The 22,660-nt window shown below is 43.7% G+C and overlaps 1 protein-coding gene across 1 annotated transcript; it reads left to right on the top strand.

Annotated features, from left to right (window-relative positions):
• Nucleotides 1-4,913: 4,913 nt before the first annotated feature.
• LOC134437356 (hydroperoxide isomerase ALOXE3-like) lies at nt 4,914-22,660 on the top strand. Its single transcript, XM_063186849.1, has 13 exons — nt 4,914-5,057; nt 7,215-7,407; nt 9,529-9,607; nt 10,664-10,767; nt 11,429-11,598; nt 14,067-14,210; nt 15,148-15,351; nt 15,641-15,727; nt 16,312-16,481; nt 19,175-19,296; nt 20,319-20,419; nt 21,112-21,282; nt 22,433-22,660. The coding sequence occupies exons 1-13, from the start codon at nt 4,914-4,916 to the stop codon at nt 22,616-22,618; spliced, it is 1,875 nt and encodes a 624-aa protein (XP_063042919.1). The 3' UTR covers nt 22,619-22,660.

Here is a 22,660-nt window from a genome sequence, read left to right on the forward strand (position 1 = left end):
ACTGTGTAGCACATGTGAAGAATGAAGTGTCTGTCATATTCGCTCACTTCCAGCTGTTGACAGAATTTTCCACTGTAAGTTACACATTCAAAAGGCTACAAATTCTTCAAATATAAGCAGTTTACGCATAGAGTATCATTGTAAAGCTTAGAATCTGCACTCTCAGAGTATATGACTAACACAATATGCCCCAACAGTTGCGATCCTACAATGACTGCTACCCCCCCACCCTGGAGCTCCGGCCCCAACCTTGCTCACCCAACCGACTTGTGGCCTGCTTTCTTTTGTCCAGTCACATTTTAGCTCACCTCCAGGTGTTGATGGTGTCGTCATAGAGACCAATCCAAGCGGAGCCATTGTAGTCTCTGTGTCGCGATTGAAGGAGCAGCCTATCAAATTTCAAAAGTGCTTTATTGGCAAATTTTCCGACATTTGTATCGCCAAAGCAATTGCGACATGTTGCAGAACATCAGAAATAGGTAGAGCGCTTCTAGTATCCTTCAAAACCAACTGGTGCTGAACTGGGTGCAATGTTCAAAAAAAAGACTGGCGGAAAAAGATCTTTGGTCCAGGAACTCCAGTTGATTAATGAGGTTAACAAAACAAACTTTATTACTGTATATGGCCAAATGCATTAAAAATCACCAATGCGTATCAGCCCTGCAGCCTATGAAGGATCTTTTTCCTCCAGTCTTTTTTGATGTAGCAGAACATCTTGAAAGTATAGAACATAAGACAGAGACATAACAATAACAATAAAACATTAAATTATCAATTAGATCAGTAAATTCAAGAATCAATTGCCTGTCCATGTCCTTGATGTCATCTATGGTGGCCAGATCCGTGTAGTGTTCTCGACAGTGTGCCCGGGCCTCAGGCCAGCTCTTTGACTTGTCCACCAAATGGTAAGAGTGGACAAGGCAGTAACACACAGGGCCGAGGCCTAAAACGCAGGACACAAAGCATCACCACAGATCAACAGTGACCAACAGGCACATGCGCAAATAGTTGAATGTTTAAAACCCATCAGAGTACTAGGTAATGAGGTCATCTTAATTTTCGGAATGTTTTTGAACGTAGCCTATATACAGTCTCTGCATGAATGGACAAGGCAGACACACAGAACGACAAGGATATTGAACTGGACAAGGATTTTGTTCTAACCTGAGAACAGCAGAAGTAAGAACAGGGCCCTTGATGAAAAGCTAGCCGGGGAAAAAAAACACATTAAAGATAAATATCACATACACACATACACATACACAATCACACACACAACAATGACATTTTTGTTTGTATTTTATTTTGTCTATCTATTTAGTTTAACTAAACATTTGTGTGGTATGATTGTGTTTTGTCATGGTTTAAGGACCTATTTGGTGTGTAGATTAAGGGTAGCCTACACTGTGCAAGATTTTTAATTGTTTATTTCCAAAATTCATGCTGCCCATTCACTAATGTTATCTTTTTCACAAATATTTACCACCACCATCAAATTCTAAATATTCATTATGACTGGGAAAATCACACTTTCCATAGGCCTACATTAAAAGGGGGATCTTCTCCATGGTCCGCCATGTTGAATTTCCAGAAATAGACATTTTAGCTGCAAAAATGACACTTGGGCCATACTAGAAAATATTAGTTTATTAGTAAACTGTCATGAAAAGACCACATTTGGTAATAGGCAATCCAGTTTCAATGAGCAGCATAGTTGCAGAACCTTTTTTAAACATTTCCTGCACAGTGTCCCTTTAAGCGTATGTGACTCAGACAAAAGGCTATGGCTGATTATGAGATGCTGTTGGTGAAGGCGAGGTAAATGGGGCTTCCTGGGAGTTGTTTTGTTTCACCTGTCATGTGGTACAAAAGGACACCCAAAACCCCATACCCTATTGTCACACGGACAAAAAGTCTGATTCACAACTAACTCCATGGAGAGAACATAAAGAGATATTGTGGTTTTTTTTCTTCTTTCTATTGCCTGCACAAAACTGTGGCGTAATCTGTCTCGGTTTAAAGTTTCTTTTGAAACTAAATAAGTGAGTCAGACCGTCAAGAAGTGGAGAGAGACTTCCTTAACTGACCAAAAAAATAGTTTTAAAAGATCACCATGGTCAGAACAAAACATTTGCTTTTCCCATTTTAAACTTTTTTTTTTACATGTTGTTAAACATGTTGTTAAAATATTAAAGGTGCACCGATAGTGGCCAGAATAGGTACTACAACTATGCTGCTCATTGAAACAGTGCTGGTTGCCAGATCATTTCATGAATATTCACTAAATAATAAACTAATATTTACTAGTATGACCAAAGTAGATTAAGTTTTGCAACTAAAAATGTTTTTTTGACATTCCCAGTCACAATGAATGCTTAGAATGTAATGGTGGTGGTAAGTCTTCATGAAAAAGGTAACATTTGTGAATGGGCAGCATGAATTCTGCGAATAAACTGTAAAAAATATTACACAGTTCACCTTTAGTAACACAATAAAAACAGGTTTGTTGAATTATTAAACAGTCTACTGACCTTCTTATGAGTTCCTTTGGTGACATGTTGTTACATCACAAATCCTCGATTCTTATTTAGTGGCATTTGAGAGTCTGCTGCTGAAAGTCATGTTGAGCAAGGTGGAAGGACCAAAATAATAATTACAATAATAATAGAAGAAAAAGATCTTCATAGTAATATGACTGTTGTGTCAATGTGTGAAACACACTTTCTTGAAGCTGCGTAGTACATCAGCAGTAGTGACTTTGGTCTCCAAAGATAACCTGATGTGTAACAGGCTACCTGTCCACTCCACCCACACCTCTGTGTGTGTCTCTCTCTCTCTCTCTCTCTCTCTCTCTCTCTCTCTCTCTCTCTCTCTCTCTCTCTCTCTCTGCATTTCTACACCTTTCTCTCTCACTTGTCTGTGTGTGTGTGTGTGTGTGTGTGTGTGTGTGTGTGTGTGTACCTGTCCTGTCCCTCTCCCTCAATTCTCTCTCTCTCTCTCTCTCTCTCTCTCTCTCTCTCTCTCTCTCTCTCTCTCTCTCTCTCTCTCTCTCTCTCTCTCTCGCTCTCGCTCTCTCTGCATTTCTGCACCTTTCTCTCTCGCTTGTGTGTGTGTGTGTGTGTGTGTGTGTGTGTGTGTGTGTGTGTGTGTGTGTGTGTGTGTGTGTGTGTGTGTGTGTGTGTGTGTGTGTGTGTGTGTGTGTGTGCCTGTCCCTCTCCCTCGATTCTCTCTCTCTCTCTCTCTCTCTCTCTCTCTCTCTCTCTCTCTCTCTCTCTCTCTCTCTCTCTCTCTCTCCCTCTCTCTCTCTCTCTCTTTCTCAAACACCCTCGCCTTCCTTATATTCAGCTGAGCACTGAATATAAACTCCAGCTTTCGAAGTGTTGGCTTGAGGATGACATGACAAACAGTATTGTATTGACAAAATACATTACAAAATTAGTAGGCTACCGCAAAAGGATTTGGCATGAAATGGTTTATTTTTGTAGTGAGTTGATTAAACACCTTCTGGAGTGCATGTGGTCCCAGAGTACTCTCTAAGTGTTAAATTAACACTGCAGCTTGTACTGTGTGTACTTTTCATGTAATAGTCTGTCTTGCTATTTGGCTATCTATTCAGACATACCGCTATGCAGACACCAGATATAGGCTACCGTACGGCTAGGGTTAGGGTCAGGGTTAGGGTTAGGGTTAGAGTTAGGGTAACTGCATGCACTCTCCCTTAACTGAAAAAACCTTAGCAACGTAGCACAAACCACAGAAATGGCAGATTTCGGTGGGAAACTTGCCGGTATTCAGACAATAGACATCAATGTCTGAATAGCAGCATGTCTGAATAGCGCCATGTAACCCATGGGTAGTACTGGCTACAGTCCCTTGATGTGTGTGAAGTCCACGGATGTCCAATGACTGTCCATAAGTGCATAAGTCCATGACCGAAAAAGAACCACATCCGTTTGAAATGCCTCTGCTTGCTACTGAACAACACTTAAACCATTCACACCTGAGAAGGTATTTACTCATACGTGCATACGGATGTTTTTGGAAAGATATTGATGTTGGCCTCGCGTTTACACGGGAACAGAGATTAAGAATGCAAATTTCCCATTTAGGGGGCTAAAACACACCTGTCAGAATGGAGTATTTATTTTCATGTTAATGTTTTAGTTTGCCAGGCTATATGTAAAGTGAAATTTCATGAAGTGTCACAAGTCTTGAACTCTTGAAGAGTTGAAATTGACACCATTTTAGATAACATTTGTTCCCACTCAAAATTGAATGAAAAGTTAACTGTTTACTCTGTGGTCAGTGTAACATTGTCAGATTAATTTCTACTTAGTATTGTATCAACACGGGAATATGGCGAAATCATCTCGCTGTACAGTTGCAATTAGGCCTACACTGCTTACCTTTTACACTGATATTTTACACTGACTTTTGACTGCACTCTCAGAGTGATTTGACTGAAATGCAAATCAGATATTGTAACAGTTTACTATGGATTTTTTTACACTATTTTTTATTGGCAGGATGGGCGGGCCCAGGCTATATCTCTCTCTCCCTCTGTGTTGTAATAGGGAAGATAGGGAGCGAGGGAGTGAGCAAACAGAAGGTGTGAATGAGGAGAGACGAGAGCGAGGGCATACATACTTTGGGTGCCGGACTGGAGCCCAGCTCAGCTTTATGCCCCAGACTTAAGACTTACACTTTTGCTTATAGTGTTTAATATTACACTTATACTTATTTAGTCTTATATTTTGTGTAGTATTTATTTATTTATCTTATAGTTAAAACTTTAGTCTTAAAGCTTAAGAATTAGACTTAAGCGCTTAGACTAGATACAAGTCCTCTCAGCCTTAGACCTAGACCTAAGAATTAGACTTTGGGCGCTTGTCTGGAGCTTATCTCTTCTCGCCATGGTTGTGTACAAAGTGACAGTGAAGACCGGTGACAAGATGGTGGAAGGCACGATCGATCATGTCTTCATCACCCTCCATGGCACGGAGGGCAAGAGCGAGCGCAAGAAACTCAACGACTCTCCTGAGCTCAGCAGTGGCGTGGTAAGGACAAAGATGTGCTTTGGGGGCAGCCGTGGCCTAATGGCTAAGGAAACGGGCTTTAGATCAGAGGGTTGCAGGTTCGAATCCCACTCTTCTACCCGCTTCACTCCATGGCTGAGGTGCTCTTGAGCAAGGCACCTAACCCCAGACTGCTCCTGGGACTGTAACCAATACCCTGTGCTGCTAACTGTAAGTTGCTTTGAATGAAGCTGTCAGCTAAGTGTGATGTTATTATGCTTAATATTTACACAATGTCAGAAACAATTCTGAAAATGTGAAGAGCGAGCACAAGAGTGAGTGAGCGCAAGAACCTCAACGGCTCAGCAGTGGTGTGGTGAGGACAAAGTTGTGATTTCAACTGTAAGTTAGTAGAAGTAGAGTAGAATTAACTCTGAAAATGTAAAGCGCGAGAGCACAAGGAACTCAACAACTCGCCTGAGCTGAGCAGCAGTCGAATGGTAAGTACAAAGATGCGATTCCAACGCAACGCTTCAGCTCTGACTGTAATGTTTACACAATGTTTTCATTAACTAGAATTAACTCTGAAAATGTTACGAGTGATCAAGCAGAAGAGCACAAGAGCGAGTGCAGGAAACTCAACAGTGTGGTATAAGGGCAAAGTTATGAGTTAGCATGAAAAATTAAATGTGCACATTAGGCTGCGTCAAAGGCCTCCAACTTTGCAAAATTATTTACAAAATAAATTGTTTACAGTATTATAGTATACAGTAAAGTCCTTGTTAAGTGTTAGCAAATCGTATGAATGGTGGCCCCATAGTGCATGCCGTTCCACCATTAGGAGTCGCTCCCATACAGTAAGTAATAGGCTACAGTTCCTGCGGAACGTCTCAATTTGAGTCAGTCTGCATGAAAGACTCTCATCAATAGCTGCATTGCCTCCTTAGCACATTTGAATGTCAGTTTCCATATAACCATTGGGTGTTAATATCACTCGCTCTGGTGAATGACAGAGAATACTGCGCCTTCGACAGAGCGCATTTGCATGAAATGACAGGCCCTTGTCAGACAGACAGGAAGGTGCGGTGGACGTGCGTGCCACATGTGACAGTGTGGGACATTGTGGTACATGTGTGGGACGCTGCATGATGGCGGTCATGTAAACGAAATGTTGCATGACGTCTACTTTGCCTCTTACCCAAAGCAACTCTGCAATGCAGGGGTGTTAAACTCAAACCTGGGGTTCAAATCCAGCCAAGGTGTCATTTTATTTAGCCAGAGGAACAAATATTGAGTTCTGCCCGCAATTTCGTCCCAGATTTGAATTTTGGCCGATTGTGAATTTGAGTTTGACACCCCTGATTTGTATTTACGTCCGTTAGTGGCGGTTTTAGACCAAAATTTTGCAGGGAGGCAGAGAGGGGCCAACATGTTCTGAGGGTGGCCCATATTTTTCTAAACCCAGTGTTGCCTAAAACACCTGCAAAAACACCTGCTTCAGCATGCTGAAGAACATGAAAGGAATGAAATGAATTGTATTAAAAGCTGAGAACCTCATCTTGCAGAGTCTGACAATGCTCGTTGCAAACTCGTTCCAGTCTTTACGCCAGCGGTAAGACATTCATTTTCATATTGGCTGCTCGGTGGAGGGGCCATAGGGGTTGCCAGGAAAAACTCTACAGGGGCCCTGGCCCACCACGGCCCCTGTCTAAAATCACCTCTGGCGTCTGTGTTTCACAGGAGGAAAAAAGGACTAAAGTGCATTTGTTTTTGATGCCCCTGACAATAAAAGTTGCAGTGTTAATTAACTGTGCAATATTTTTAGTTGTTTATTTACAGAATGATTTATTAAATCATTCACAAATGTTATCTTTTTCATGAAGTCATGCCACCACCATAAAATACCAAATATTCCTTATGACTGGGAAAATTGCACTTTTTATATATGACAAGGGGATCTTCTTCATGTGTGCCCAGAAAAGGAGATTTTTGGTCATACTGGAAAATATTAGTTTATTATTTTGTAAATATTCATGAAAAGATCAAATTTGGCAGTAGGCAGCAGTTTCAATGATCAACATAGTTGCAGTACCTACTCTGGCCACCGTCACACGCAGTGCACCTTTAAAGCAACTCTAAGTTTTGAATTACGTAACAGTGTATTTTTTTTGCGGAATACCTGGTCTATTTTTTTCACAGGAAAAGGAGTACAAGGTGGAGTGCGAGGCCTCGCTGGGGAAAGTGTTTCTGATTGGCTTAGAGAAGGAGCAGTATCTCTTCTTGCCGGATGATGATTGGTTCTGCCTGACGGTGATGGTGAAAACGCCAGAGGACGAGACGCTGCATTTCCCATGCTACTCGTGGGTCATAGAAAGACAGCTCCTGTTGGTTGGTGAGGGGAAAGGTAGGCTACATGTACATGTACTGTTGAGGTTTTTTTTTGTTTTTTGTTTTTTTGGTGGGCCTTTATTGTTACAGGATAGTATGAGAGGAGACAGGAAACCATTGGGATAGAGAGATGGGGCAGGGTTGGGAAAAGACCCCGGCCGGATTCGAACCGTGGTCCCCGTGGGCATGCAAGCCCAAATGTGGGGGGCTTAGCGTTGAGGTTTAATACTGCATTTTCCATGCTACTTGTGGGTAATAGAAAGTCAGCTCCTGTTTGTTTATGAGGGGACATAAACAGCTTTTTGATAAATCTGGACATTTGCAACAAATACAAAAATATTGCCAAAATATACTATAAGGATTAGATACTCTTATTTAATGTACCGTACCTATGACTTTGGATTTTGTACGTTTACGTTGACGTTGTGAGTCCACAGTGAAATGAATGAATTGATAAATTAAAACATTTTTTAATAAATGCCCCGTGGACCTCATCCTAAGCCTTGTGATGCCCCTTTGACTTCATGAGCCTGCCAACACCCCCCTTAGTATTAAAAGATAAAATGCTAAAGCCCCCTAATGGCAACTGACCACCGCCCCCACCCAATGTCTCCTAACTGGTTGTAGCACTCCGTTTAGAAATACCAGAGAGACTAGAGAGAGATATATACTTAAAGAATCTCGGAAATACTACTCTAGAGTGTATTTGGTCCCACTGTACTCTCTTAGCGTTGAATTAACACTGCATTTATTTTACTGTGTGGAAGTGGTGGAAAAGAGATGAGGAAGGGTTTGGAAATGACCCGGGCCAGGCCAGATTCGAACCTGGATCCCCGTGGCAATTAGTGCCGTGCACCTCCACAGCACCCCTGTGGCTGTGTGAGGACCTGCTAATGGAAAGATTAGAAGTCCACACGCTGCAGCTCCGCTTTGAAGATTCACTCAAGTCACACGTTTCGATCATGCCTGATGAAGACCCTGCTGGGTCAAAACTGTGCATGTCTTGAATGAACTTTCAAAGCAGTGGGGGCGCTGTCAGCCCCCCACATTTGGGCTTGCATGCCCACGGGGATCCCGGTTCGAGTCCGACCGGGGTCATTTCCCGGCCCTCCCCCATCTCCCTCTCCCAATCATTTCATGTCTGTTCTCCATTGTCCTGTAATATTGTGCAGCAATGTCCTGTAATAATAAAGGTCGGAAGCACCCAAAAAAACTTTAAAAAAGAAGGGAAAAAAAGAACTTTCAAAGCGGAACTGCAGCGTGCAGACTTCTACTTTCTATTGTCAGATACGCCTTTGTCCTGCACCTGGCCTCAGCGAGGTGGACTGTGCATACTTTTACTCATCTGAAGTGTGAGCAACAGGGATATGCCCTGCCCAAGGATATGCTGAAGGAATATTCTCTCAAATGTACTGTATTGTGCATAGTGCTTAGAGGTGGATCAATGGATGAATCAGATGAATTTTGAGAATACACTGAATATGATCATACATCTTGAAACGTTTGTATGTGTGTGTTTGTGTGTGTGTTGTGTGTATTTGTGTGTGTGTGTGTGTGTGTGTGTGTGTGTGTGTGTGTGTGTGTGTGTGTGTGTGTGTGTGTGTGTGTGTGTGTGTGTGTGTGTGTGTGTGTGTGTGTGTGTGTGTGTGTGTGTGTGTGTGCTCCTCAAGCTAAGACTCGGAAGAGCGAGACGATTCCCGCTCTACTGGAACACAGACTAAAACAGCTGGAAGTTCGGAAACAACAATATGAGTAAGCTTAGTCTTTCGTATGTGCATATGTGCGTGCATGCAAATGTGAACATGTGCACAGGATCTCCCTATGTGTGCATGGGTGTGTGTGAGAGAGACACAGATGGGGGTGGACGGAGAGAGAGAGAGAGAGAGAGAGAGAGAGAGAGAGAGAGAGAGAGAGAGAGAGAGAGAGATGTTGAATATAAACAGGGACAGTGTCTCATGCTAATCTCCTACCATTGTGTGTGTGTGTGTGTGTGTGTGTGTGTGTGTGTGTGTGTGTGTGTGTGTGTGTGTGTGTGTGTGTGTGTGTGTGTGTGTGTGTGTGTGTGTGTGTGTGTGTTTGAGGTGGAGAGAGTTGGTGGAGGGTCTCCCCCACTGCTTGGCCATAGAGGACCCCAAGGAGCTGCCGCATGAGGCCCGCTTCTCCCTGGACAAACGCATGGACGTGCTGCTCACCGCCAAGACCATGTGAGAGACACTTTTACATTACCTTTTTTTTTTAAATGTCATTTTTCAATTATTTTGTCCTCTTCATTCATTATGTTATTAATGTCTTAAAGGTGCATCGTGTAGGATGTGGCCAGAGTGGGCACTGCAACTATGCTGCTCATTGGAACTATGCTGCCTATTGCCAAATAGGATCTTTTCATGAGTATCTACAAAGTAATAAGCAAATATTCACTAGTGTGGCCAAAGTACAGTAATTTTTGCAGCTAAAAATGTATATTTCTGGAAATTCAAAATGGTGGATGAAATGTATGTATGAAAAGTGCAATTTTCCCAGTCATAATGAATACTTAGAATTTGATGGTGGTGGTAAGTATTCATGAAAAAGGTAACATTAGTGAATGGGTAACATGAATTCTGGAAATAAACAACTAAAAATCTTACACAGTGCACCTTTAAAGGATAACTTCTGCCAATTTTGACATGCAGTTGTAATGCTCACACTACCCCGGACTTGTGAGAATACTTTTTTTTCTGAAGTCTTTTCCGAGAGCTTGGTCATTGTAATTGGGGCAGAGTATGTTTACATTTCAAAAAATATCTTGATTTATTCCGAATAACATCCAAAAGGTTATGCAACATCAGCAGACAACTAGAAAACAGCGAGACCTTTTGGGATATTTGGAGTAGGCCTATGTTAAGACAGTTTTTAATGCAAACTAAGTCTGCCCCATTAGAATAGCTCAGATCATGTAAAGGGCTGCGCCGAAAAATGCAGCATCACTGGGTAGCGTGAGCAATACAACCGCATATTGAAATTGGCAGAAGTTCCCCTTTAAGAGGCTGATAATAGGCTGCAGATAGGTGTAACTGTAGGCCATCTTGAAATGCATAGATGTACAGCTCGCTGCCAAAACTACGTGAGACACTAGTACCTTTCCATACATCCTTCATTACATTCTTTACCTTTTTTACTTATTGCAAATTGTCTGCGACACCTGGCTCCAATGTGGGCCTTGGGTGAAAAGTATTGCCCAACCCCTGGGTTAAGGAGTGATATTCTTTCTACATCTCTAGGATCGCTGAACTGACGATAAAATTCCTCGCATCCAGCAAGAAGCCTTGGGCCAAGCTGGACGACATAGGCCAAGTCTTCTGGTTCAACAAGACCCAGGCATCTGGTAAGACCCAAGTCTCGCTAAACACAGGATTTATTAATAGCGTCGTCAAATTTAACATGTACTCTGTCTTGGTGGTCCAAAAAGGATTCCAGTTTCCTGCATTCCTCAACACTTCGTAAATAATGTAGGCCTATAGCACTTTGTAAATAATGAATTCATTATAAACAAAACATTTACAAATGTTTGAAAACGAGTAAGGAATACTTTTCAAATTTAATTAAACTAAATAAATTACAAGTTTGAGGGGTTTTAGTGTCTTTATTGTGAAAGGACAGTGAAGAGAGACAGTGTGAAAAGAAGAAAGATGGGGTAGGGTTGGGAAATGGCCTGGAACACGGGTCCCCAGGTACAGTATATGGTATGAGTGCTCTATACACAGTTCGCCACAAGGGTTGCCAACTGTTACTGTAAAAAACATAGGGCACACTTGTTCATGGCGGGGGTCCGGGAGTTCTGCTCCAGAAAATTTTGCATTTCTCAGATGTAATTTAATGAATCATAGCACATTCTAACGTCTCGTGTCCTGTTTCAGCTCAATACCGAACCCGTACTTTTATCTTGTAAATACGGGACGATTCTGTACTTCAAGGGACATAGTTGGCAACCCTATTCGCTACAGTAGGCCTACCCGCATGATTAAGGAATACTATGGCACTTGCAGGTTATGTGCAGCAGCACTGGAAAGAGGACGAGTTCTTTGGCTATCAGTTTTTGAATGGTGCCAACCCCATGACCATCCAGAGATGCCAGCAGCTGCCACCCAAGTTTGCCGTCACCAATGACATGGTGCAACCATTTCTGGGAGGAAGTACCCTGCCGGCAGAGCTACAGGTATGAAGCAATGAGGTGCAATATCAGCTAGAATTACTGATTATTGTTTCGATTACAATTCTGCCCCTAGAATGGCATGTACGAGTGAAAGAAAAATGTTGAAAAACCCTTTCTCTTACAATGTGTATATTTTCTTTTTTATTGTATTTTTTTTTTTTTTACTTGCATGGGTCATTTTAGTGGCTCTGTATGCTTCCAATTAATAAAAAAGACTTTTATTCCAGTATTATTTTTATTATTTTTAAGGTTGTTTCACCTGTGAAACCTGTTTTGCTGTTAAATAATAATAACATATTTTAAAGCCTCTGTATTTTTTATTGTTTTTATTATATACAGGGGCGTCAGCAGACCCAACACTATACAGGGGCACTAAAGGGCACCAAAAAGGAATGCATGCGAGCGCGCGAAGCGCGCGAGCTCCAAAAAATTTGGCCAATTATTTTATAAAAAGAAAAATTAATCAAATCTATATGTAGGGCAATACAACTCACAGTAGCTAACTACATTGTCAGCTGAGTCTCACCTGTCAGTGTCATCTCTCAATGTCAACTCATCCTGCATCCCTTCTATCTGCTCCTCTCCTCCTCTGCACTCTGTTGCACTGAGTCTTGAAGTAACAAGAACATATTACAGTCTCCTGTCTGCATTTTCATGATCTATAACCTGTTTGCAGTTATTCCTAATTAATATGAATTGAATAGTCACATCACCTCTGCTCGTGCTCATCAACATCCATCTCTCCTTCACCTTCTCTTGCAAGCTATGATCAATTGGTGTGTGTGTGTGTGTGTGTGTGTGTGTGTGTGTGTGTGTGTGTTTGTGTGTGTGTGTGTGTGTGTGTGTGTGTGTGTGTGTGTGTGTGTGTGTGTGTGTGTGTGTGTGTAGGCCTATGTCGTGTGCGCGTGTCTGTGTGTGCCGGTGCATGTTCACGTCAAGAGGGGGAGCCAGAGTATCAATATCACACATGGGCATTGCGTAGGCTATGTGTAATAGATGCATTCAATCGAATAGTTGGCTAGTTCACGGCATTATGTTTTGGTCTTAAAAGTAACCACCTGTAGGATGTTATCATGCCACCTTAATGTATAATGATGTGCTTTTGTCTGTAAGACCACTCGAGCAGCAAACACCAGAATGAGAATCATTTCAGAATCGTTCACTTTCAACTCTGAGACCAACGTGTGCTTGGGCTGCATCCAACTTACCTGGACGACGGCTCATTCAAGCATGCGCTGGGCTATTTTTAAAAGCATCAGCATAGCCTACAAAACTGCTTTCTACGAGTGTTGTATTCCGTTATAGTGCGCTAGTGGCCTAGGCTATAACAGCGGGGTCATTGGTTGCAGGCAACTTTGTCAAGATGTCAAAAATATGCCGATAGCTAGCAAAGCTGACAAGACAAGTTGGGGTAGTCCATCACGGCATCATAACCCCCTGAAAACACGAACGTAACGAATTGAGAAACAGCACAACATGGCAAATAGTTGGTGAAGCCGACATTTGTGATCTTTCTCCGATCAACAGGTCCTATATATGAGCGAACTGCCTGGCTACTGTAGCATAACAGACGTGACCACATAGGCTAACCACTTCAGAGATGCCCCTTCGCGTTATTAGATGAAACATGTTCTACACACATTTGATTGACATGCTATGCTTAGTTTACAGATGATAACAAAAAATGACGCTTACTGTTTACTTCACTTCACACCGGCCGGAGTGAATGGTCGCTGTGTTGGTCAGGTTCGGTTCAAAAAAGCCAACATTTTCATGTGCTGCCCAAATCTCTTGTTATCATGAAGAACGATTCTTCCTAGGCTATGTCTATTCGTCACATTTCATTGCAGCGGGTCATCCAATGAGGGGGGCACCATGTAGCCTAATTCACCACGTAATTCATTATTCAAATAGTCAATTTCTTCAGGGTGCCAACTAGGTTATATTATAATCAATGTTTTAGTGTGTCTTCACTAGGATAACTAGTAGGCTATGCCTGTCGTGTTTCTTAAAGATAGTGAAAACTCCTGCATGGCTCTGTATTAGGCAACTCTCGGCTACATGCTCCGCCCGAGTACGAAAGGCCGTGGTGGCAAGTGCATTCTGATCAGGCTGCTGCATCCGTGTCAGACTTAATTTCTAACTTAAGTGTAGTATGCTATAGGCCTATTTTAAGAGAGAGAAAATAATGCAAGCATGTATTCTGTATATTAACAGATGATCCAGATTTAAATAATAAAAATATAAAGATATAAATAAATTAATTAATTAAAAAAATCAGTGCCCATTATAGGCTGGCACCGCAGGTCCACACCAGGGCACGTGCCCGGGTAAAAATGCTCTAACGACGCCGATGATTATTATAGTCCTATATACATGTACGTATATATAACAACTACACATTATATATAGCTGTATGTTTAGTTATTATTTATTATTACATTTTTATTTTTTGATTGATTTTGAATTAGAGTGGCAACATTTTCCTGTGTGATTACTCCCACCTGGCCGAGGTACCAACCAACGTCATCAACCAGCGACCGCAGTACGTCCCATCACCCTTCTGCCTGCTCTTCAAAAACAAGGAGGACAAACTGGTACCCATCGCCATCCAGGTACAGGTGTCCTGTCCATAGAACAGCTAGTTAGCTCTTCCGCATGGCCGTAACTACCATTGAGGACACCCATTGGGAAACTCCAACTCACATTGTCATTGTGACACAGCACTCCACAGCAAAAAGTGAACACTGCACACTGCACACAACGGAATTGCATTTATGCCTCACCCGTGCAAGGGGGCAGCCCTCGTTGGCGCCCCTAGGGAGCAGTGCGGCGGGACGGTACAATGCTCAGGGTACCTCAGTCATGGAGGAGGATGGGGAAAGCACTGGTTGATTACTACCCCCACCAACCTGGCGGGTCGGGAGTCGAACTGGCAACCTTTGGGATACAAGTCTGACGCCCTAACCGCTTACCCATGACTGCCCTAAAGGTCATGTCCTCAGTATTTTTTTTCCAGAAATGTCAAATTTATCCAAGATGAAAATCGATCTATGATCAACAATGATGAATTCAGTCGGTATACGCCACCACCATTTATCCACAAAACAGTGATTAATGAAAACGAACTTAAAAGTTTGACTGAAGAGTTTGAAGCATTCTAAATGTACAGTATGCAGTGCAGCACATACTATTTCACCTCGAGTATTTGAAAATGTCTTGTTACGGCCCTGCACTTCCGTACTAAATTATTGACTATTAATAACTCCTGGCTCCTTTGTTATGTGTCGCGTCTGGAGGGGGGAAAAAAGGGGTGTGTTGTCCCGGCCCTAGGGAGAGAGAATTGGGTCCTCATTACATTGTAGAGGGGCCCTTTCAGATGCCTGGCCGAAGCTGTCAGTGGCCCTGCATGTCGGTGTCTGTCAGTGATTTTACTGGTATTACAATTACTGTGAGGTACCATGAAAAACCATCTCCCATTGGAGAATGTTTTTGGAACACATCTCTTCACACACAGTATAAACAAAGTATCTTTGTTGCTCCTGGCTACAGCTGAGGCTGGAGCCGGGCGAGACCAACCCGGTGTTCCTGCCTGGCGACAGCGAGGAGGCGTGGCTTCTGGCCAAGACGCAGGTGCGGGCCGCCGACTTCATCCAGCACCAGTTCCACTTCCACCTGCTGCGCACGCACCTGCTGGCGGAGGCCTACGCCATCGCCACGCTGCGCCACCTGCCCTCAGCCCACCCCCTCTACAAGGTAGGCTATTTCTGATGCCGGGGGCATATGTGTCGTGTTGCATGTTGACACGGTTGCCTACACCTAGACCCTAGGTCTAACCCAAACCCTAAACCTAACCCAGTGAAATCATGGCGTGACAAGTGGTGTTTTTGAGTCACGCGTCAGTTTTTGATGGCAAATGCAATACCTTTGGCGTCAAATATCGAAGCCTGGTCATGGTCAAAGGCTCGAAAAGTGACGCGTCGGGATGATGTGATGATGCTACTATGTTATTTCACATCCCTTCCTGTTCGTTTTTTACTTGCAGCTGTTGGTCCCACACCTGCGTTACACCCTCCACGTCAACACTCTGGGCCGTGAGAGCCTGATCTCTGAGGACGGAGCCATCTCTATGGTAGGACCATAGCCAGTGGCGATTCTAGATCAAATACCGCACATACCACCGCGGAAAAATTTGAGAGACCACCTCGAAATTAACTGTTTTTCTGGTCTTACCATGAACATTGTTGCTTCATTCTATTAACTATTGACAACATACCCTCTGAATTTCGAATGAAAATATTGTCATTTAGAGCATTTAGAGAATAAAGTAGTTCTGTTGAGTCTCCATAGCACTTTCATTTAATTCCCAAACAATGGTGTATGTCAGTGTTTCCCAACCAGGGGTACGTGTACCACTAGGGGTATGCGAGCTCACTGCAGCGGGTACTTGGAAAAATGTTATTATTATAACAAATGTATGGAGCAGTCACATTGGGACAGAGAAAACGATATAGAACATGAATTAGGGGGTACTCATGGCACAACTAAGAGGCTTAGGGGGTATGTGAGACAGAAAAGGTTGGGAAACACTGGTATATGTGACCATATCTGTGGTATGAATTGAATATACCCATCGCTTCCTGGTGTAATGGTACCCTGAGAGATAGAAGAGATAGTATGTTTTCTCACAATCCATCAACACTCTCTTTCTCTCAGTACACATCCACGGGCCGTGAAGGCATGGAGGTGGTGATGAAGAAAGCCATGCAGGCTGTGAAATACAGCGCCCTCTGCCTGCCAGAAGACATCATTGCACGTGGCCTGGAAGCAGTACCCAACTTCTACTACAGAGACGACGGACTGTTGGTGTGGATCGCCCTCAACAAGTAAGCGAAGGGTGTGTGTGTGTGTGTGTGTGTGCGTGTGTGTGTGCTACTGTGTGTGTTACTATTCGGAAGGTAGAGGGGCTGAAACAGTACATAGCTGGTATGAGAGAGAGAGAGAGAGAGAGAGAGAGAGAGAGAGAGAGAGAGAGAGAGAGAGAGAGAGAGAGAGAGAGAGAGAGAGAGAGAGAGAGAGGATATGTGTGCTAGGATGCTAGAGGAGCTATAACAGTACGTGTGTGTGTGTGTGTGTGTGTGTGTGTGTGTGTGTGTGTGTGTGTGTGTGTGTGTGTGTGTGTGTGTGTGTGTGTGTGTGTGTGTGTGTGTTAAATGTTATGGGACACCCTCATAAAGTAAAACCCTAGAATTCAGAGGTCATGACCCAGGTTTAACTCTGGCCTGCTGCCTCATGCTATTATCAGGGCTGGACTGGTAATCTGGCGTACAGGGATCCCTGCGGTCCGACAGTCCCCAGAGGCCAATGCAGTTGTTTTGTTTTACCTCCGCCAAGGTGGTTATATTTGGCTATATTTTTCGGTTGTGTTAGTTTGTCTGTTTGTTTGTCTGTCTGTTAGTTTTTTTTGTTTTGTTTTTTTATAAAATGTTGTGGAGTCGTTGGAAATGACAAAAGGAACAAGTGATTACATTTTGGTGGTGATCCGGATCACGATCCAGGATCCAGGATTTTTAAAAAAAGATTCTTCACCATTGCGGGATAAGGCGAATTTTGACATTCCAGTTTCTAACTCCACAAAAACAAGGTAGAAAGAGAAAATTAGGGTGTAACACAGTCAAATGTTTTATCAAACAGCTTCCTTGGCAGCTTCCTTGTCTTCCTTGGTCCATCTTCTTCAATGGCCGACAGTGAACTGAGCCAAACAGGACATACCGTAGTACAGAATGTAGTATGTATGAAAACAGTGTGTAAATGTAAGGGGCCAGCTAAAGCCAAAAAACGCCCAGGTGGTTTCCTTTGGTTGCCGGTCCAGCCTTGACCGTTATGCTCTCCCGTAGGAGCGTGGCACTGTATGGGGGTTGTCACTTTCTTACTCTTTCTCCCTCCACACAGTTAAAAATGGGACATGAATGTTTAAATAGTACATGGTAAAATATAGTATTTGCAACACTGCGGAGAGTCACACAGTGGAGTCAAAAGTCTGTATAAAATACTGCAGATGGCCAGTGTAAATTCAACTCTTAAAATACACTGTAGATCAGGGGTGGGGAACCTATGTCTCGAGGGCCGTTTACGGCCCTTGAGGCCTTCTTATCTGGCCCCCGATATCATTTTAATGTTATGCAGCTTCACATTAAATATGACATGTTTTGTAAAGGAATCTTAGAAATTACATTTGCAATACAACATTAAGTTATATTTCAGGGGACCTAGAGAAGATTGGGTCCGTTGTAACGGTGGTCGCCTTCATTATAGGCCTAAAGTGCAGGGGAAAATCCTGGTTTGTGTTCATAGTACGGACATAGCACAGCCCTTGGAGAAAGTTGATGTGGCCCTTCGAATGAAAAAGGTTCCCTACCCCTGCAGTAGATAATACTGAGTAGAATGAACACTGAAAATATTGCACTGACAGAAGAGTAAAATTAACACTATTTTTGAGTGGGACCACGTGTTATCTGAAACAGATTTAAATTAAACTCTTCAGAGTTGTATTAGCACTATTGGACGCTATTTTAGTAAACTATGCCAGCACTAGGGGCAGAAAATATGATGGTCTGGCCTGCAGAGGGTTTTTAACCTTTAAGAGTGTATCGTCACACTGGTGTGACGGGAATGTTCGGGCAGTGAAAGTTCTATAGAATTCTGGGCGCCATACAATACAATTTGGAATTTTAGAATCTTTTCATAGAATGATCAAAAAACCCACACTCTTAAAGGGCATTTGTGGCTTCATGGCTTATAGCAGTGGTTCTTAACCTGGGGTGCGGGCACCCCCTGGGGGTGCGCCAGAGATTCCAGGGGGTGTGCAGAATTTTGTTCGTGTTGAGGTTGTGATCAAAATAATGCTTGCAAACATAATTGTTAGGTCAAATGAAGACAAATTATAACATGTTATGGTCCCAATTGTAGGTCATTAAGGTATTGATTCATGTCTCAAGCTAGATTCATTGTAATTAATCACTTAAAAAATTGTTTAGTTCATATACACGTGCGGAAGTTTGTGTTGGGGGTGCGCGGCTTGTCTTCGGCACAGGAGAGGGGGTGCGTTGAGTCAAAAAGGTTAAGAACCACTGGCTTATAGGACAGTCGAGAGCATGACAGGAAGAGAGTGGGAGAGAGAGAGATGGAGCAGGGCTGGCAAAGGACCCAGGCCGGACTCGAACCTGGGTCGTCATGGGTATGCAAGCCCATATCAAGTAAAGTCAGCTTTTATTGACACTTTCATCATATGCACAAGACATACAAGGAAAAATGAAATTACGTTGTATGTCTTGTGCATATGATGACCATATGTGGGTGTCTTAGCACACTGTGCAACAGCTCACCACACCCCTGTTTTTTCATCTTTTTGTAGATATTTTTTGGGCTTTTATTTGTGATAGGACAGTTAGAGAGAGACAAGAAACGAGTGGGGAGAGAGGGACGGGGAAATTACGCTGGTGTAGCAGCGCAGTGCCCAGCCAATTGAGTTACAGCTGGGCCAGGGTTTATCCATCTTTAATCTGTGCGTTGTGTGCAGGTATGTGGAGGGTGTCCTAGCGATCTTCTACCCCTCAGATGCAGATGTGTCGTCAGACGAGGAGCTACAGGGCTGGATTGAGGACATCTACAAGCACGGCTTCCTGGAGCAGGCCAGCACAGGTGAGAGACAGACAGGTCACGTCGTGGCATGTCACGTCGTGTCACGTCACGTCAGACTTTGGCAGGACAGTGAGGATTGTAGAGTGACATCTACAAGCCTGGCTTCCTGGAGCAGGCCAGCACAGGTGAGAGATAGACAGGACACGTCACATCACGTCATGACACGTCACGTCACGTCACGTCACGTCACGTCACGTCACGTCAGACTTTGGCAGGACAGTGAGGATTGTAGAGTGACATCTACAAGCATGGCTTCCTGGAGCAGGCCAGCACAGGTGAGAGACAGACAGGTCACGTCACGTCACGTTACGTCACGTCACGTCACGTCACGTCACGTCACGTCGTGTCACGTCACGTCAGACTTCGGCAGGACAGTGAGGATGGTAGAGTGACATCTACAAGGACGGCGTCCTGAAGTAGGCCAGCACAAGTGAGAGACATGCAGGGTGCAACTCAATATCTAACCTCCCGTCCTTTGCTGGTGGCCTTGTGATGCGAGGCAAGACGTCATTGACGATAGACATGTTTTTCAATAGATCGCAATGTCATTTTCTCATTTGCAATCGGGAAAAGTCCCCCAAATGTTGTCGCGCCTCATTTAACAGTGGGGATAACTTGTTTTCTCCACTGAGGAGGGGTGCCAGTGAAGCACGAGGCCAAATTAATTGGACCCACAGACAGAGGCTAAGTGCAACAGATCAGACTTTGGCAGGAGTGACACCTTACACCACGTTATTGTTTTCTGTAGCAGACCAGCACAGGCGAGAGAGGCAGACAGAGGCTAGACTAATGATAAGCAAAGCAAAAATCATAAGCAAAACAAATCATACAATGTGAACCATCTCTACCTTATCAATCGTCTGGCTTAACACCACAGCAGAATGACATCTACAATCAGGGCTTCCTTCAGCAGGTCAGCGCAGGGCAGAGACTAAATGCCACATGATCACTACATACTGACAGAGGCTAAGCAATGACATCTTTGCCACTACGCCACTCGTCTCCTTTCTGTCCCCCTTTAGGAATCCCCAGTGTCTTCTCCTCTGTCAAAGAGGTCACCAAGTTTGTCACCATGGTGATATTCACCATGACAGCACAGCACTCTGCCTTGAACAGCGGTCAGGTGATGCATGCTTACTAAAATGTTCAGTAAAACCATGCCAGCACACATGTACGCGCACGCACGCACGCACACAAACACACACGCACGCACACAAACACACACGCACGCACGCACACACACACACAGTATCGGCCTTTTCCAAATTCCAAAGTTTCAGACTAAAGGCCGCGGGTGGCGTGGGTTCAGTTTCAAGGTTTACGCACAAACACAAGTTTCCAAAAAAAGGTTTCTGTTTTATTCCAACGAAAAAGTCCACAGGTTTTCTTCAGTTTCAACAAAGGTTCCAACAAAGTTCCATTTCCATATATTTAATGCTTGTATTTAATGGTAAAATCTTTATATCGCACCAAACCATGTCACGCCGCCCGACATGGATTCTAAGACAAAATTAGAGTGGCGGGCGTGACCTTAATACCTGCACCTGCGCTTAGGTAGGCGTTTCCAAAAACAGAAGTCTGAGTGCGCTTAACAAAAAACAGAAAGGGCCATGACACACACACACACACACACACACACACACACACACACACACACACACACACACACACACACACACACACACACACACACACACGATACATACATGTGTACATATGCATACTACACATGTGTACATACAGTACATTAAAATTACACACATACAGTAGCCTACATAAACTTTTAAACATGTTGTTTTTGTTTTGTTTTTGAAGTTTGATTTTGGAGGCTGGCTCCCCAATTGTCCAAACTCTCTTCAGTCCGGAGCCCCATGCAGCAAGGACCAGATCAGAGAGGCAGACCTGCTGCTGTGTCTGCCCGACGTCAACACCTCCGTCTGGGGCATAGCGGGCGCCTGGCTGGCCAGCAAGAAGAGTGGAGACTTTGTAAGAGAGTGACTCTTCACTTTCTCCTTCTTCTTCACCACTGCAGACTGCCTCATTTTCTCACGACTCCCGAGATCCCGACCTTATAGTCTTTGACGCAATGTCAGGTCTGGATTTTTTTTATTCTGCTCTCGTGCGGAAGTAGCAAGTTTTTTTTTAAAAAGGTTGAGAACCACTGTCTTAGGCATTGTAATCATTAGGCAGTTCAAAATCAAAGACACACATCAGCAAACCAATCCCTGACTATTTAACTTCACAGACTGCAGCCCTGTGTTTGTTGCAAGAAACAATAACAACAGCGTGAATAGGCTCCTGGCACAGTGATTGGCTCTGGCGCATTGTTCCAAGGTAGCACCAGCGCACATTCAGCCAGAAACCAGAATTGTCGTCAGTAGTGTCATGAGTGCCAGGATTTTTTCTGAGAAAATGAAGGCAGCACTAGACTCTCGTCAGTGAAGCCATGTTGCTGCGAGGGTGTGGTTTTGAATGTAGCGGCAGTTTTAGACACCAAGGACGTACTCAAATATTGCAGGTTGGTCGAAAACTGACACGTCGGAATGGTGCTATGTTTCCCTCACCCTTAGACACAAACACACTGGCCCAGCAGCGTCTGGGCACTGCACAACTACACTGGCGATCCGGGTTCGATTCCGGCCCGGGTCATCTTCCGATCCACACAAACACACAAACACACAGAGACAGGTGCACACAGACAGAGAATGACAGATATTAAACATGAAAAAGATAAAAGTATCTGCTAAATGTAATCTAATGAGTGATGTCATTTTTGTGTTGGGTGTGTGTAAATCAATTTGGATAAAATTAAAGCATGTAGTGTAATGTAGTCTATTAATGTGTGTGTGTGTGTGTGTGTGTGTGTGTGTGTGTGTGTGTGTGTGTGTGTGTGTGTGTGTGTGTGAACTGAATATGTGTGTGTGTGTGTGTGTGTGTGTGTGTGTTTGTGCGTGTGTGTGTGTGTGTGTGTGTGTGTGTGTGTGTGTGTGTGTGTGTGTGTGTGTGTGAACTGAATGTGTGTGTGTGTGTGTGTGTGTGTGTGTGTGTGTGTGTGTGTGTGTGTGTGTGTGTGTGTGTGTGTGTGTGTGTGTGTGTGTGTGTGTGTGTGTGTGTGTGTGTGTGTGTGTGTGTTTAGGTGCCTCTGGCCCAGCACCCTGAGCAGTACTTTAGCAGTGAACCGGAGGTGCAGGGCTTGGTCGACCAGCTGAGAGAGGACCTGAAGGAGATCAGCCAGAAGGTGCAGGAGAGGAACAAGGACCTCAAGGACCTGCCCTACACCTACCTGGACCCCGAGAACATCGAGAACAGCGTCACTATTTAACTCACCTGGACCCCGAGAACATAGAAAACGGCGTCACTATTT

The sequence above is a fragment of the Engraulis encrasicolus genome, chromosome 21, assembly GCF_034702125.1.
Source record: "Engraulis encrasicolus isolate BLACKSEA-1 chromosome 21, IST_EnEncr_1.0, whole genome shotgun sequence".
Taxonomy (NCBI): Eukaryota; Metazoa; Chordata; class Actinopteri; order Clupeiformes; family Engraulidae; genus Engraulis; species Engraulis encrasicolus.